Source organism: Coregonus lavaretus (genome assembly GCF_964263955.1).
Source record: "Coregonus lavaretus genome assembly, chromosome: 37".
NCBI lineage: Eukaryota > Metazoa > Chordata > Actinopteri > Salmoniformes > Salmonidae > Coregonus > Coregonus lavaretus.
In genome coordinates, this window is record NC_140024.1 from 29013160 (window position 1) to 29026167 (window position 13008).

A 13008-nucleotide genomic window follows, 5' to 3' on the forward strand; every position below is an offset into this window, starting at 1 on the left:
AGCTACCGATCTCATGAAAGGTGACTTTTGAAACATTCCACAGGGTATTCACTTTTTCCCAGCTTTCTATGAGTGTCTTTGTCTTCAGTACGGTGTGTGTGTCTGTGTGTGTGTAATTGTTATTTTATTGTGTTTGGGAGCCACCTTGTGTGTGTATCATGAAAATGTTTCACAATGCAATATCCCTTAATGTTTAGAATACTGTATATCTGTAGTAGTAAAGGAATAAAATGCCTTGAAAAAAATAAACACTCTTCGATATTGCTATGAAGTTGCATGTTTAATGGCAAGTGAGATTCTGGCCACATTCAGTGTACACAAACAGCAGCATCTTCCCGTTACATGACTGGCTCTTATTCCGGTATTAAAATATAAACAACAACAAATATTTAAGGTAAGAAAAGTAAGGAAGCTATCCTAAGCTCTTCCAAGTATAGAGAGAGGCATTACAGTGATGTCCGACCAAAGCTGACCAACAAGGAAGAGAAGAGAATGGCAAATCAGCCAATCAAGAGCTTGGGAATGTAAGGTTCTATCTGCATTTTTCTCAAAATTTAGTTATTGACATAGCTTTGTTCAGTTCAATGTTCTCTCCGTATATAGTACTGTAAATACTCTAATTCATGTTGTTAAGTTCAAAAGAATACAATTTAAAAAAAAATCGCTGACACCATTCAAACCAATGAGGGTTTGGAACATTAAAGCCAATTATCTCAGAATCCTCTTTTTGCAGATAAAACCTCAGACCCAAGCTCTCGTAATGACATACATTTACTTTTCAAAGTCAAATATAAAACATAAAAACAATTATAAAAATATAATGCAATTATAACAAAGATATCAGTAGCAAAAATATAAACAATGGAGACATGGGTCCTTGTTTTCTGTGTGTGGTTATAAGAGAAATTCCACGGTAAGGGAATTATGCTGAGACTCCAATTTTTCACTTGAAAATGTATGCCAAACAAAAAACATTGATTTAAAAGTTTAACAAACCATACAACTATGCACAATGACTACTTTGACCAATTTATTCAGTAAAAAATAAGAATATATTTAGTGGGAAAACTGCAGATGGTAAATTTGGTTACAGTAAAATCTCCCTCAGTTTTATTATGTTACCAAACGTTGTATCTGCACAGTTCTTCCTGTTAATGTTTTCTTGTAAAATGTTCTGTGTAAATTGTTAAAAGTAGTCATTGTGCATAGAGCTCGATAGCTTGTTAAAAGGATACTTTGGGATTTTGGCAATGAAGACCTTTATCTACTTCCCCAGAGTCAGATGCCATTTTTATGTCTCTACCACAGGAGGTTGGTGGCACCTTAATTGGGGAGGACGGGCTCGTGGTAATGGCTGGAGTGGAATAAGTGGAATATTTATTATGAGCCGTCCAACCCCTCAGCAGCCTCCACTGGTCTCTACATCCAGTATGAAGAAAGTTAGAGGTAGTTTCACGAGCCATTGTTAATTAGCGTTAGCACAATGACTGGAAGTCTATGGTATTTACTAGCATGCTATCAGTTACCAAAGACTTCTAGTCATTGCGCTAATGCTAGTTAACAACTTCCTTCAAACTGCATGCAGAGACAAATGGTATCCACGAGTTCTTCTGACTCTGGGGAAGTAAAGGGCTTCATTGCCAAAATCCTGAAGTATCCCTTTAAACTTTGAAATCAATGGCTTTTGTTCAGTATACATTTGAAAGTTTAAAAAATGCAGTCTCAATGTAGGACGACTGTAGACTCCATCAATTTGGAATCAAATTCTTGAAAATCATACCATTTTAATTTGTTAAAATGACTGAAGATCTACAGTCTTCAGGTTTGATTTATTTCCTCCAACTTGAATTGACAGATTTTACACTGGGGTCTCGACTTACTGTTGCGAGTTAGAGTGGTAGAATACAAAAGGTGCAATTTCAAAATGTTGTTTGTTCATCAGCGGTTTTTCTCATCTTATGTTAGTCACTAATAGTCAGTCAATTAACCCATGTCAGCAAAACAAATTGGGATTGCTAAATTAGTTGTTTTCATGGTCGAATCATGGCTGGGGGGTCCCTATTGATTTTGTTAGTCAGTCTCACTCAGATATCACATTAAAAACTGCAATCATTTCACTCCATCCAATGGTACAATGTGTACAACTGCAGGAAATGAACTTTTAAACGTTTATTTTTATTTTTTTATCTCTGCTGTCAAGAGAGGGGCCACTAAAATGTTTCGCTAACAATGTGTTTGTGGGTGGTATTGATGTGGGTAAGCAGACCCGCGAACAACTGTGGCCCCTCATGAGGAGTTCTGATTTTTTGTGGCACCCACCCCTATCAAAGTTGCCCATCCCTGGGCTACACCAATGACTCACTGTATATATGAAGGGCTACACATACTGTCCTTATAAAGATGATATACCTCGTCCTCCCTGATACATACCTTATTCGTGGGCACGCGGACCTCGGTGAAGCGCACGCACCATCGCAGTAGGAGCGTCGTTACCGGCCTTCACAGCGCAAGCGTCGCTGTTATTATTCACCTGACGAACATGGCCGCTGATGATTGAAGGATACCTCGGATCTCTTGTGATTTCTTAACTTGAGCAATAAACATGCGCTTTTTGAAGATTTCATTATAGAATATGTGAACGAAGATCTTTATGAAGCGATAAATTGGGTAAGCGTTTGGGTTTTGCTGTCTGACCAGTGTAAGCAGCTGCTAATGCTCGCTGAGTAGCTAGCTAACCAGCTAGCGTTAGCAAAATTGTCAGCTGCCAACTGGCTTAGATACGGTTCCTAACCATTGACGTTATGCAGCTGACTTTAATTATATTATAATACACATTAGGTAGCCTTTAGTTAAATCGTGTAGGCAACGTTGTAGAACAGGTTTTGCATGCTGATACATTTGGCATGTCAAGTCGAGCTGGCTAACTTAGTTAGCTAAAATGTAAATGTTCATAACGTTAGTAGTTAGCTAGGTACTTGGGGGGGGCAGCCAACGTAAATTAGCTGCTGTGTCACAGGCAGTGAGTCGCTCTGGATAAGAGCGTCTGCTAAATGACTAAAATGTAAATTTAGTTAACAAGTGTAAGCCCAAGGAACGAAAATGAACAGAACAAGCACCATCATTTCAGCTAGTTTACAATGGTTTGCGGACATGTACAAACGGTCAACCGGCTATCTTTCGAAGCCATAATTAAACCATTACTAACTAGCATGCTACTAAGGATGCAAAACCAGAAGCAATAAATAAAATGACTATATATACAATGGCGCAGGGTGCTAATATCGAGATGTCGGATGACATTCAGCGTGCGGGCGGCTGATAATTTAATAAACCTCGCAGGGCTAACCCTGAATTCTTCTGTTTGGGATTATAAACGTTGTTCTGTTACGGGCCAGTGGAACCGAGGAATGAGACAGGGCGATTTGGGCAGCTGGGCACAGAGGGAGTGGCAGGACTTGCTGTGGTATGCATGAGAGAACTGGTTTGGCCTGATTTTCTCCTGGCTGTATGTCATGTGACATGGGCATCAAACAGCTAAGTGCTTTTGGCAGCCAGAGTCTCAGGGCACTCGGTTAAATGACTGGCTTCCAGCCCTAGTAGTGCAATATAACAACAACTCACCCTACCTGTCTAAATTGCAGAATCAAGCATTTCGCTACACCCGCAATAACATCTGCTAAATATGTGTATGTGACCAATAAAATGTGATTTGATTTGAATCATAAACAACACACTACCCATTGTCATAAGTAGCATCCAGAATTTAGTGATTCCTCACTCTTCTCCACTAACATGACCTGGGCCTGTATTGACAAAGAGTCTCAGAGTAGGAGTGCTGATCTAGGATCAGTTTAGCCTTTTCAGTCATAATGAATAAGGTTATATGGACGGGGGGGTCCTAGATCAGCACTCTTACTCTGAAATGCTTTATCCCTGGCATGTAACAAGATGTTAATGGAGCAGGCTAGTCTGTGAGTGGGAACCAATGTAGCCTCACTGTGGTGCACTCGAAGGTGCAGTAGCCCAACAAACGGGTGTATTCATTAGTCAGATTCCGTTGAGAAACATTGTCTGTTGCAACAGGAGGTGAATACCATAGGCCTATGTCTTGTCTTGGTTTTGCATTATGTCAGTTAAGCTATTTGACACCCTAGTGCAGGTGTGCAAATTAAAAAGCAAACAGATTTGTTTTCACAAGAACAAAAAAATATATACACTACCGTTCAAAAGTTTGGGGTCACCTAGAAATTTACTTGTTTTCCATGAAAACATACATGAGATGAGTTTGAATAGGAAATATAGCAAAATGCATAGGAAATGTAGGTTAGAAATAATGATTTTTAATATAAATAATAATTGTGTGCTTCAAACTTTTCTTTCGTCAAAGAATCCTCCATTTGCAGCAATTACAGCCTTGCAGACCTTAGGCATTCTAGTTGTCAATTTGTTGAGGTATTCTGAAGTGATTTCACCCCATGCTTCCTGAAGCACCACCCACAAGTTGGATTGGCTTGATGGGCACTTCTTACGTACCATACGGTCAAGCTGCTCCCACAACAGCTTAATAGGGTTGAGATCAGGTGACTGTGCTGGCCACTCCATTATAGACAGAATACCAGCTGACTGCTTCTTCCCTAAATAGTTATTGCATAGTTTGGAGCTGTGCTTTGGGTCATTGTCCAGTTGTAGGAGGAAATTGGCTCCAATCAAGCGCTGTCCACAGGGTATGGCATGGCGTTGCAAAATGGAGTGATAGCCTTCCTTCTTCAAGATCCCTTTTACCCTGTACAAATCTCCCACTTTACCACCACCAAAGCACCCCCAGACCATCACATTGCCTCCACCATGCTTGACAGATGGCATCAAGCACTCCTCCAGCATATTTTCATTTGGTCTGCATCTCACAAATGTTCTTCTTTGTGATCCGAACACCTCAAACTTCGATACGTCTGTCCATAACACTTTTTTCCAATCTTCCTTCTGTCTGTGTTCTTTTGCCCAACTTAATCTTTTCTTTTTATTGGCCAGTCTGAGATGTGGCTTTTTCTTTGCAACTCTGCCTAGAAGGTCAGCATCCCGGAGTCGCCTCTTCACTGTTGACGTTGAGACTGGTGTTTTGCAGGTACTATTTAATGAAGCTGCCAGTTGAGGACCTGAGAGGTCTCAAACGAGACACTCTAATGTATTTGTTCTCTTGCTCAGTTGTGCACCGGGGCCTCCCACTCCTCTTTCTATTCTGGTTAGAGCCAGTTTGCGCTGTTCTGTGAAGGGTGTAGTACACAGCGTTGTACGAGATCTTCAGTTTCTTGGCAATTTCTCGCATGGAATAGCCTTCATTTCTCAGAACAAGAATAGACTGATGAGTTTCAGAAGAAAGTTATTTGTTTCTGGCCATTTTGATCCTGTAATCGAACCCACAATTGCTGATGCTCCAGATACTCAACTAGTCTCAAGAAGGCCAGTTTTTTTGCTTCTTTAATCAGCACAACAGTTTTCAGCTGTGCTAACATAATTGCAAAATGGGTTTCTAATGTTCAATTAGCCTTTTAAAATGATAAACTTGGATTAGCAAACACAACGTGCCATTGGAACACAGGACTGATGGTTGCTGATAATGGGCCTCTGTACGCCTATGTAGATATTCCATTACAAATCAGCTGTTTCCAGCTACAATAGCCATTTACAACATTAACAATGTCTACACTGTATTTCTGATCAATTTGATGTTATTTTAATGGACAAAAAAAATGCTTTTCTTTCAAAAACAAGGACATTTCTAAGTGACCCCAAACTTTTGAATGGTAGTGTTTATTTTCAGAGTTTGCTTTAAAACATGTAAAAATCTACTTAAAGTAAGCTTGCGTGCTTGTTTTCACACACAAATCCCACACTACTCACAATACCTAGGCTAGTATTGTGTCCCAGAGCCTGGGGTCCTCTTGGGGGACATTCCAACATTTGTGTGGACCGGGATATGTTTGGTGTTCCCAAATGAATTATAATGTGCCCCAGGCCTTCAAAAAAGATCCAGGATCTGAAACTGACATGTGGGCTGTTTCCAACAACAACATACCAAAGACAGCTCAGCGACTTAACTTCTGATGCAAGACCTTCAGAGCTTCACTGAAGCTTGAATTTGAGAGACCGCTTAAGTTTTAGCCTAGCCGCAGCAGTGCTATCCAGAATGTCATTGAATGTCCCGTGTTAGTTGTCATGGTGTAGGGTAGCCTGTTTGTTAAATGGTTTGCTTGTGGACTAAATGTCCCTCATTTATATTTATTTTATTTCAGAAAGTAGCACTCTAAACCATGCTGAAGTGGTTTTCCAATGAAGAGGGCGGGCCTGGCCAGGGAGTAAGTATGAAAAAAATGTTTTGTCTGTTTATGAAGGAATGCACCTGTGGTATGTACATGTAGTATGTGTGTATGTGTTCTTCCAAAGCCATCAGCCCAGAGCCCCATACAATTCATCAGGCAGCCACCTAGCTACCAACCTACCCACGGGGATGAGGCAGGCAGGCTGAGACGGGAGGTAGGGCAGGGGGGAGGTATGAGGGGGAGTGCTGAGCACACAGCTTTAGACTGATGAGGATCAGAACTCATACTTCCTGTACTGAAGCCCCTGCTAAACCCCCCCACCTCCGCCCCAATTCATGGCCGTCAACCCCTAACAGCAACCCCACAGACTTTTCCTTTCAGTCCCTAGCCTAGCCTATTCTCCTTGCTCCTATCCCCTAGCTGTTTGGATAATAAGCTTATTGGAGTGGGGCTATGTTATTAGCTGAAACCTATCCAGTCCTCACACATCTGGAATCCCTCCAAACATTATCATAGTGACGACATGGAGATGTCCCCCTGTGTATACCCCATCTCTTTCTCATCCATACTGTGCCCTCCTCTTTCCCAGTGAAGGCTAGCTTTCTGTTTTCATTAACATATTGTCTCTCTCTCCCTCACCTCTTCTCTCTCTCTCTCCTCGTCTCTCTCTCCTCGTCTCTCTCTGTCTCCTCGTCTCTCTCTCTCTCTCTCCCCTCGTCTCTCTCTCTCCCCTCGTCTCTCTCTCTCTCCTCGTCTCTCTCTCCTTGTCTCTCTCTCTCTCCCCTCGTCTCTCTCTCTCTCCTCGTCTCTCTCTCCTTGTCTCTCTCTCTCCCCTCGTCTCTCTCTCTCCTCGTCTCTCTCTCTCCTCGTCTCTCTCTCTCCTCGTCTCTCTCTCTCTCTCTCCTCGTCTCTCTCTCTCTCTCCTCGTCTCTCTCTCTCTCTCCTCGTCTCTCTCTGTCTCCTCGTCTCTCTCTCTCTCTCTCTCTCCTCGTCTCTCTCTCTCTCCTCGTCTCTCTCTCTCTCTCTCTCCTCGTCTCTCTCTCTCTCCTCGTCTCTCTCTCTCCTCGTCTCTCTCTCTCTTCCCCCGTCTCAATCTCTCTCTCCTCGTCTCTCTCTCCTCGTCTCTATCTCTCTCTCCTTGTCTCTATCTCTCTCTCTCCTCGTCTCTCTCTTTCCTAATCTCAATCTCTCGCTCCTTGTCTCTTTCCTCGTCTCTCTCCTCGTCTCTCTCTCCCTCCTCGTCTCTCTCTCTCTCCTCGTCTCTCTCTCCTCGTCTCTCTCTCTCTCTCTCCTCGTCTCTCTCTCTCTCCTCGTCTCTCTCTCTCTCCTCGTCTCTCTCTCTCTCCTCGTCTCTCTCTCTCTTCCCCTCTCTCTCTCTTCCCCCGTCTCAATCTCTCTCTCCTCGTCTCTATCTCTCTCTCTCCTTGTCTCTATCTCTCTCTCTCCTCGTCTCTCTCTTTCCTAATCTCAATCTCTCTCTCCTTGTCTCTTTCCTCGTCTCTCTCTTTCCTCGTCTCAATCTCTCTCTCCTCGTCTCTCTCTCTCTCTCCTTGTCTCTCTCCTCGTCTCTCTCTCCCTCCTCGTCTCTCTCTCTCTCCTCGTCTCTCTCTCCCTCCTTGTCTCTCTCTCCCTCCTCGTCTCTCTCCCTCCTCGTTTCTCTCCCTCCTCCTCTCTCTCTCTCTCTCCTCGTCTATCTGTCTCCTGGCTCTCTACTATCTCTCACTCTCCCTCCCCTCCCCCCTCCTCTCCAGGCGCTCGATTCCCCCCAGGGTGGTGGTGCTGGAGGAGGAGAAGGAGGCCAGTCAGCCCTGGTGGAGGTGGCGGAGCGGCTGGCCCAGACAGAGCAGCTGGTGGCCCAGCTGAAGGAGCTGATCCGGGAGAAGGATGGCTCACTGCGCACCAAAGACGAGCAGCTCAAGGTACGTCCCATGTGCTCCAGGTTGATGATGCCCCTAGACACTCTCCCGAATGCCTAACCCTAACCATTAGGAAGGGATTTTGTTTTACTGACCTTCAATCAGTTCTTACCAGCTGCAACATTGGGGCAGTTCAAGGCCCTCCTAAAGCCACAGGGATTGGTGACGGACAAAGCAGAGGCATTTATCAGGAAGCTCAATGCAAACACGGCCGCCCCAGAATGAGGCCCATCTACTGTCAGTTTGTTTTTAATTCAAGCCAATAGAATCACTCATCCTGTTTCAATGGCAGGGAGTGGTTTAGTTACTTTTGTCTATTCATTTACAAGTCAAAGTCCACTCACGCTGCACAGAGCGCTGACACCATGGCTGCATCCCAAATGGCACCCTATTCCCTATATAGTTCACTACTGGGTCCTGGTCAAAAGATGTGCACTATATAGGGAATAGTGTGCCATTTGGGATGCACCCCATGTCTACACGAGGGCTGCTGAGGTATTTACAAAACATTATTTTTGTCCAATGGAAACACTGTGGTCTCTGCTGAGACTACAGCCATAGATGGCAGGCCATAGCCTCTCACGAGTGTCTACCTGAGAGGCTTCATAGACTGTAGAGTAAAACAGGATTGGAGTCCAAAGGGAATATTGAAGGCTACTATCGCTAGCTCACAGTCCAACCAAGGTGCATGAATGATCATTTTTACATTTTAGTCATTTAACAGATGCTCTTATCCAGAGCGACTTACAGTTAGTGAGTGCATACATTTTTCATACTGGCCCCCCGTGGGAATCGAACCCACAACCCTGGCGTTGCAAACGCCATGCTCTACCAACTGAGCTACACGGGGCCATATATGTGAGGTATTCAGGCAGTCTGAGATCACAGCACGGTGCGTCACAGTACAGTACAGTACAGTAGAAAAACACAGCTCACAAATGTAATGAAATATGGCCTTTTTAAGGCATAGTAAACCCAAATGAGCTTTTACAGTTATGCTTATTAAGATTTGATGCTGAAGACACAATTACTCCAAAGAGTAGGCTACCCCTCCAAATCGGAGCGATGAACGCAGTGAAAGAGTGACGCCCCTAGCTTTAACTGAAGGTACCATGTCTCTGTCCTCTCTCCCTCTTCCTCTTCCTCCTCCGTGTCTACACAGGCAGAGAAGCAGGCGTGTGAGGCCAAGCTGTCCAAGATGCGTCTCCAGAACAAAGCCAAGGTCACCTCCCTCAGCGCCCAGCTGGAGGAGCTGAAGAAAGGAGGTGCTGCCGGGGGTGGAGCTGGGGGCCAGGGGACTCCCACCCATGGCAAGAAGGTAACACGCTCACACACACACGTGCACATACATGCACATATGCTTGCACGCACGCAGACAGACACATCTACCCACCCACCCAAGTTCAGTGAGCAAAAGCAACAGGAAACCACAGACACGCAGGCCCCTGAACTTCCACCAAGCTGGTTATAATTTCAAGTTGCGTAACCCTTTTGACCGTTGACCCTGTTTTCCCCTGGGTGTAACCCTGTAGGGAGGTGCAGAGGGAGGCGAGCAGGCCAGCCGCGGGAAGATCCTCCTCCTTAGGAAGAAGGTGGAGGATCTGGAGCATCAGCTGTCACAGAGAGATGAGGAACTGGGAGTCAAGGTACTACCTACACCCTCACCTAAATCTCATTTATTCCCTTTTTAGATTTAATTTTGAAGTAGCAAAATGTGAAGGAAGTTCAAGGGGGTGTAAACTTTCTATAGGTACTGTACATGCATTCCTATAAGCATTCATACTAGCTTTGTAATGCCTTATGAAACTTGGTTTGGTTTAGGGCATGTACACATTTGCAGTTTAAAGCTTAATTGCTATATACAGTGCATTCGGAAAGTATTCAGACCCCTTGACTTTTTCCACATTTTGTTACGTTACAGCTTTATTCTAAAATTGATTCAATTGTTTTTTCCCCCCTCATCAATCTACACACAATAAATCATAATGACAAAGCAAAAAAAAATAAACGGAAATATCACATTTACATAAGTGTTCAGACCCTTAACTAAGTACTTTGTTGAAGCACCTTTGGCAGCGATTACAGCCTCGAGTCTTCTTGGGTATGATGCTACAAGCACAAGTATTTGAGGAGTTTCTCTAATTCCTCTCTGCAGAACCTCTCAAGCTCTGGCAGGTTGGATGGGAAGCGTCGCTGCACAGCTATTTTCAGGTCTCTCCAGAGATGTTCGATCGGGTTCAAGTCCGGGCTCTGGCTGGGCCACTCAAGGACATTCAGAGACTTGTCCCGAAGCCTGCGTTGTCTTTGCTGTTTGCTTAGGGTCGTTGTCCTGTTGGAGGTGAACCTTCGCCCCAGTCTGAGGTCCTGAGCGCTCTGGAGCAGGTTTTCATCAAGGATCTCTCTGTACTTTGCTCTGTTCATCTTTCCCTCGATCCTGACTAGTTTCCCAGTCCCTGTCGCTGAAAAACATCCCCACAGCATGATGCTGCCACCACCATGCTTCACCGTAGGGATGGTGTCAGGTTTCCTCCAGACTTGATGCTTGGCATTCAGGCCAAAGAGTTCAATCTTGGTTTCATCAGACCAGAGAATCTTGTTTCTCATGGTCTGCGAGTCCTTTAGGTGCCTTTTGGCAAACTCCTAGCAGGCTGTCATGTGCCTGTTACTGAGGAGTGGCTTCCGTCTGGCCACTCTACCATGAAGGCCTAATTGGTGGAGTGCTGCAGAGATGGTTGTCCTTCTGGAAGGTTCTCCCATCTCCACAGAGGAACTCTGGAGCTCTGTCAGAGTGACCATCAGGTTCTTGGTCACCTCCCTGACCAAGGCCCTTCTCCCCCGATTGCTCCGTTTGGCCGGGCGGCCAGCTCTAGGAAGAGTCTTGGTGGTTCCAAACTTCTTCCATTTAAGAATGATGGAGGCCACTGTGTTCTTGGGGACCTTCAATGCTGCAGAAATGTTTTGGTACACTTCCCCAGATCTGTGCCTCAACACAATTCTGTCTACGGACAATTCCTTCAACCTCATGGCTTGATTTTTTCTCTGACATGCACTGTCAACTGTGGGACCTTATATAGGCAGGTGTGTGCCTTTCCAAATCATGCCAAGAGTGTGCAAAGCTGTCATCAAGGCAAAGGGTGGCTATTTGAAGTATCTCAAATATAAAATATATTTTGATTTAACACTTTTTTGGTTACTACATGATTCCATATGTGTTATTTCATAGTTTTGATGTCTTCACTATTATTCTACAATGTAAAAATAAAGAAAAACCCTTGAATGAGTAGGTGTGTCCAGAATTTTGACTGGTAGTGTATGTAAATAATTTTGTTTTTTATTTGTAATACATTTGCAAACATTTTAAAAACCTGTTTTCGCTTTGTCATTATGTGGTATTGTGTGTAGATTGATGAGGAAATGTTTTTATTGAATCCATTTAGAATAAGGCTGTAGGAAAAGGGAAGGGGTCTGAATACTTTCCGAATGCACTGTACATACGTAACTACAATACACAAATAAATAAATACTGTGTTACTAAGCGAAGACCATAATTAGTGTTCTAGTGGACTTTAGTGTGTCATAACTTAAACATTCCACAGTAAAAAGGCTTAATATTCAGTGTATGAGTAGTATAGGACATGGCTTTCATCAATCCAGTGTGATTGTGAACTAACCTTTTAAAACAACCCACATAGCCTACATACCGGTAGTAACAAGAGAATGTCACCACTCAAAACAGAAACATCGCCTTGTTCCTGAGCAGAAAGCCGAGGTGCATGTTTCCTTAGCCAGCGGACAGATAAGGGAAGCCAATATCCTTCTGCAATGTGAGGAATGAGTTGGTGTAGTGTTATCTCCTGCAAGGTGCCCTCAGGCCACAGCTGGGTCATGTTCAAGAGGTGACTCCGGGATGCTGACCTAGGCAGAGTTGCAAAGAAAAAGCCATATCTCAGACTGGCCAATAAAAAGAAAAGATTAAGATGGGCAAAAGAATACAGACAATGGACTTTTTCTTTGCAAATCTGCCTAGGTCAGCATCCCGGAGTCGCTTCTTCACTGTTGACGTTGAGACTGGTGTTTTGCGGGTACTAGTTAATGAAGCTGCCAATTGAGGACCTGTGAGGCATCTGTTTCTCAAACTAGACACTCTAATGTATTTGTCCTCTTGCTCAGTTGTGCACCGGGGCCTCCCACTCCTCTTTCTATTCTGGTTAGAGCCAGTTTGCGCTGTTCTGTGAAGGGAGTAGTACACAGCGTTGTACGAGATCTTCAGTTTCTTGGCAATTTCTCGCATGGAATAGCCTTCATTTCTCAGAACAAGATTAGACTGACGAGTTTCAGAAGAAAGTTATTTGTTTCTGGCCATTTTGATCCTGTAATCGAACCCACAATTGCTGATGCTCCAGATACTCAACTAGTCTCAAGAAGGCCAGTTTTATTGATTCTTTAATCAGCACAACGGTTTTCAGCTGTGTTAACATAATTGCAAAAGGGTTTTCTAATGGTCAATTAGCCTTTTAAAATGATAAACTTGGATTAGCAAACACAACGTGCCATTGGAACACAGGACTGATGGTTGCTGATAATGGGCCTCTGTACGCCTATGTAGATATTCCATTGGAAATCAGCCGTTCCAGCTACAATAGCCATTTACAACATTAACAATGTCTACACTGTATTTCTGATCAATTTGATGTTATTTTAATGGACTAAATATTTGCTTTTCTTTCGAAAACAAGGACATTTCTAAATGACCCTAAACTTTTGAACGGTAGTGT

General features: G+C 43.8%; 1 protein-coding gene across 1 annotated transcript in view; it reads left to right on the top strand.

The window, feature by feature from the left end:
* Positions 1–2515: 2515 nt before the first annotated feature.
* Positions 2516–13008, top strand: part of LOC311111946 (uncharacterized protein) — a 49613-nt gene continuing 39120 nt past the window's right edge. The window contains exons 1-5 of the mRNA XM_084154883.1: positions 2516–2667; positions 6291–6353; positions 8069–8236; positions 9396–9551; positions 9766–9879. Of these exons, the coding sequence (XP_084011009.1) occupies positions 6309–6353; positions 8069–8236; positions 9396–9551; positions 9766–9879 (483 nt within the window). The 5' untranslated portion in view covers positions 2516–2667; positions 6291–6308. The remainder of the gene's footprint in view (positions 2668–6290; positions 6354–8068; positions 8237–9395; positions 9552–9765; positions 9880–13008) is intronic.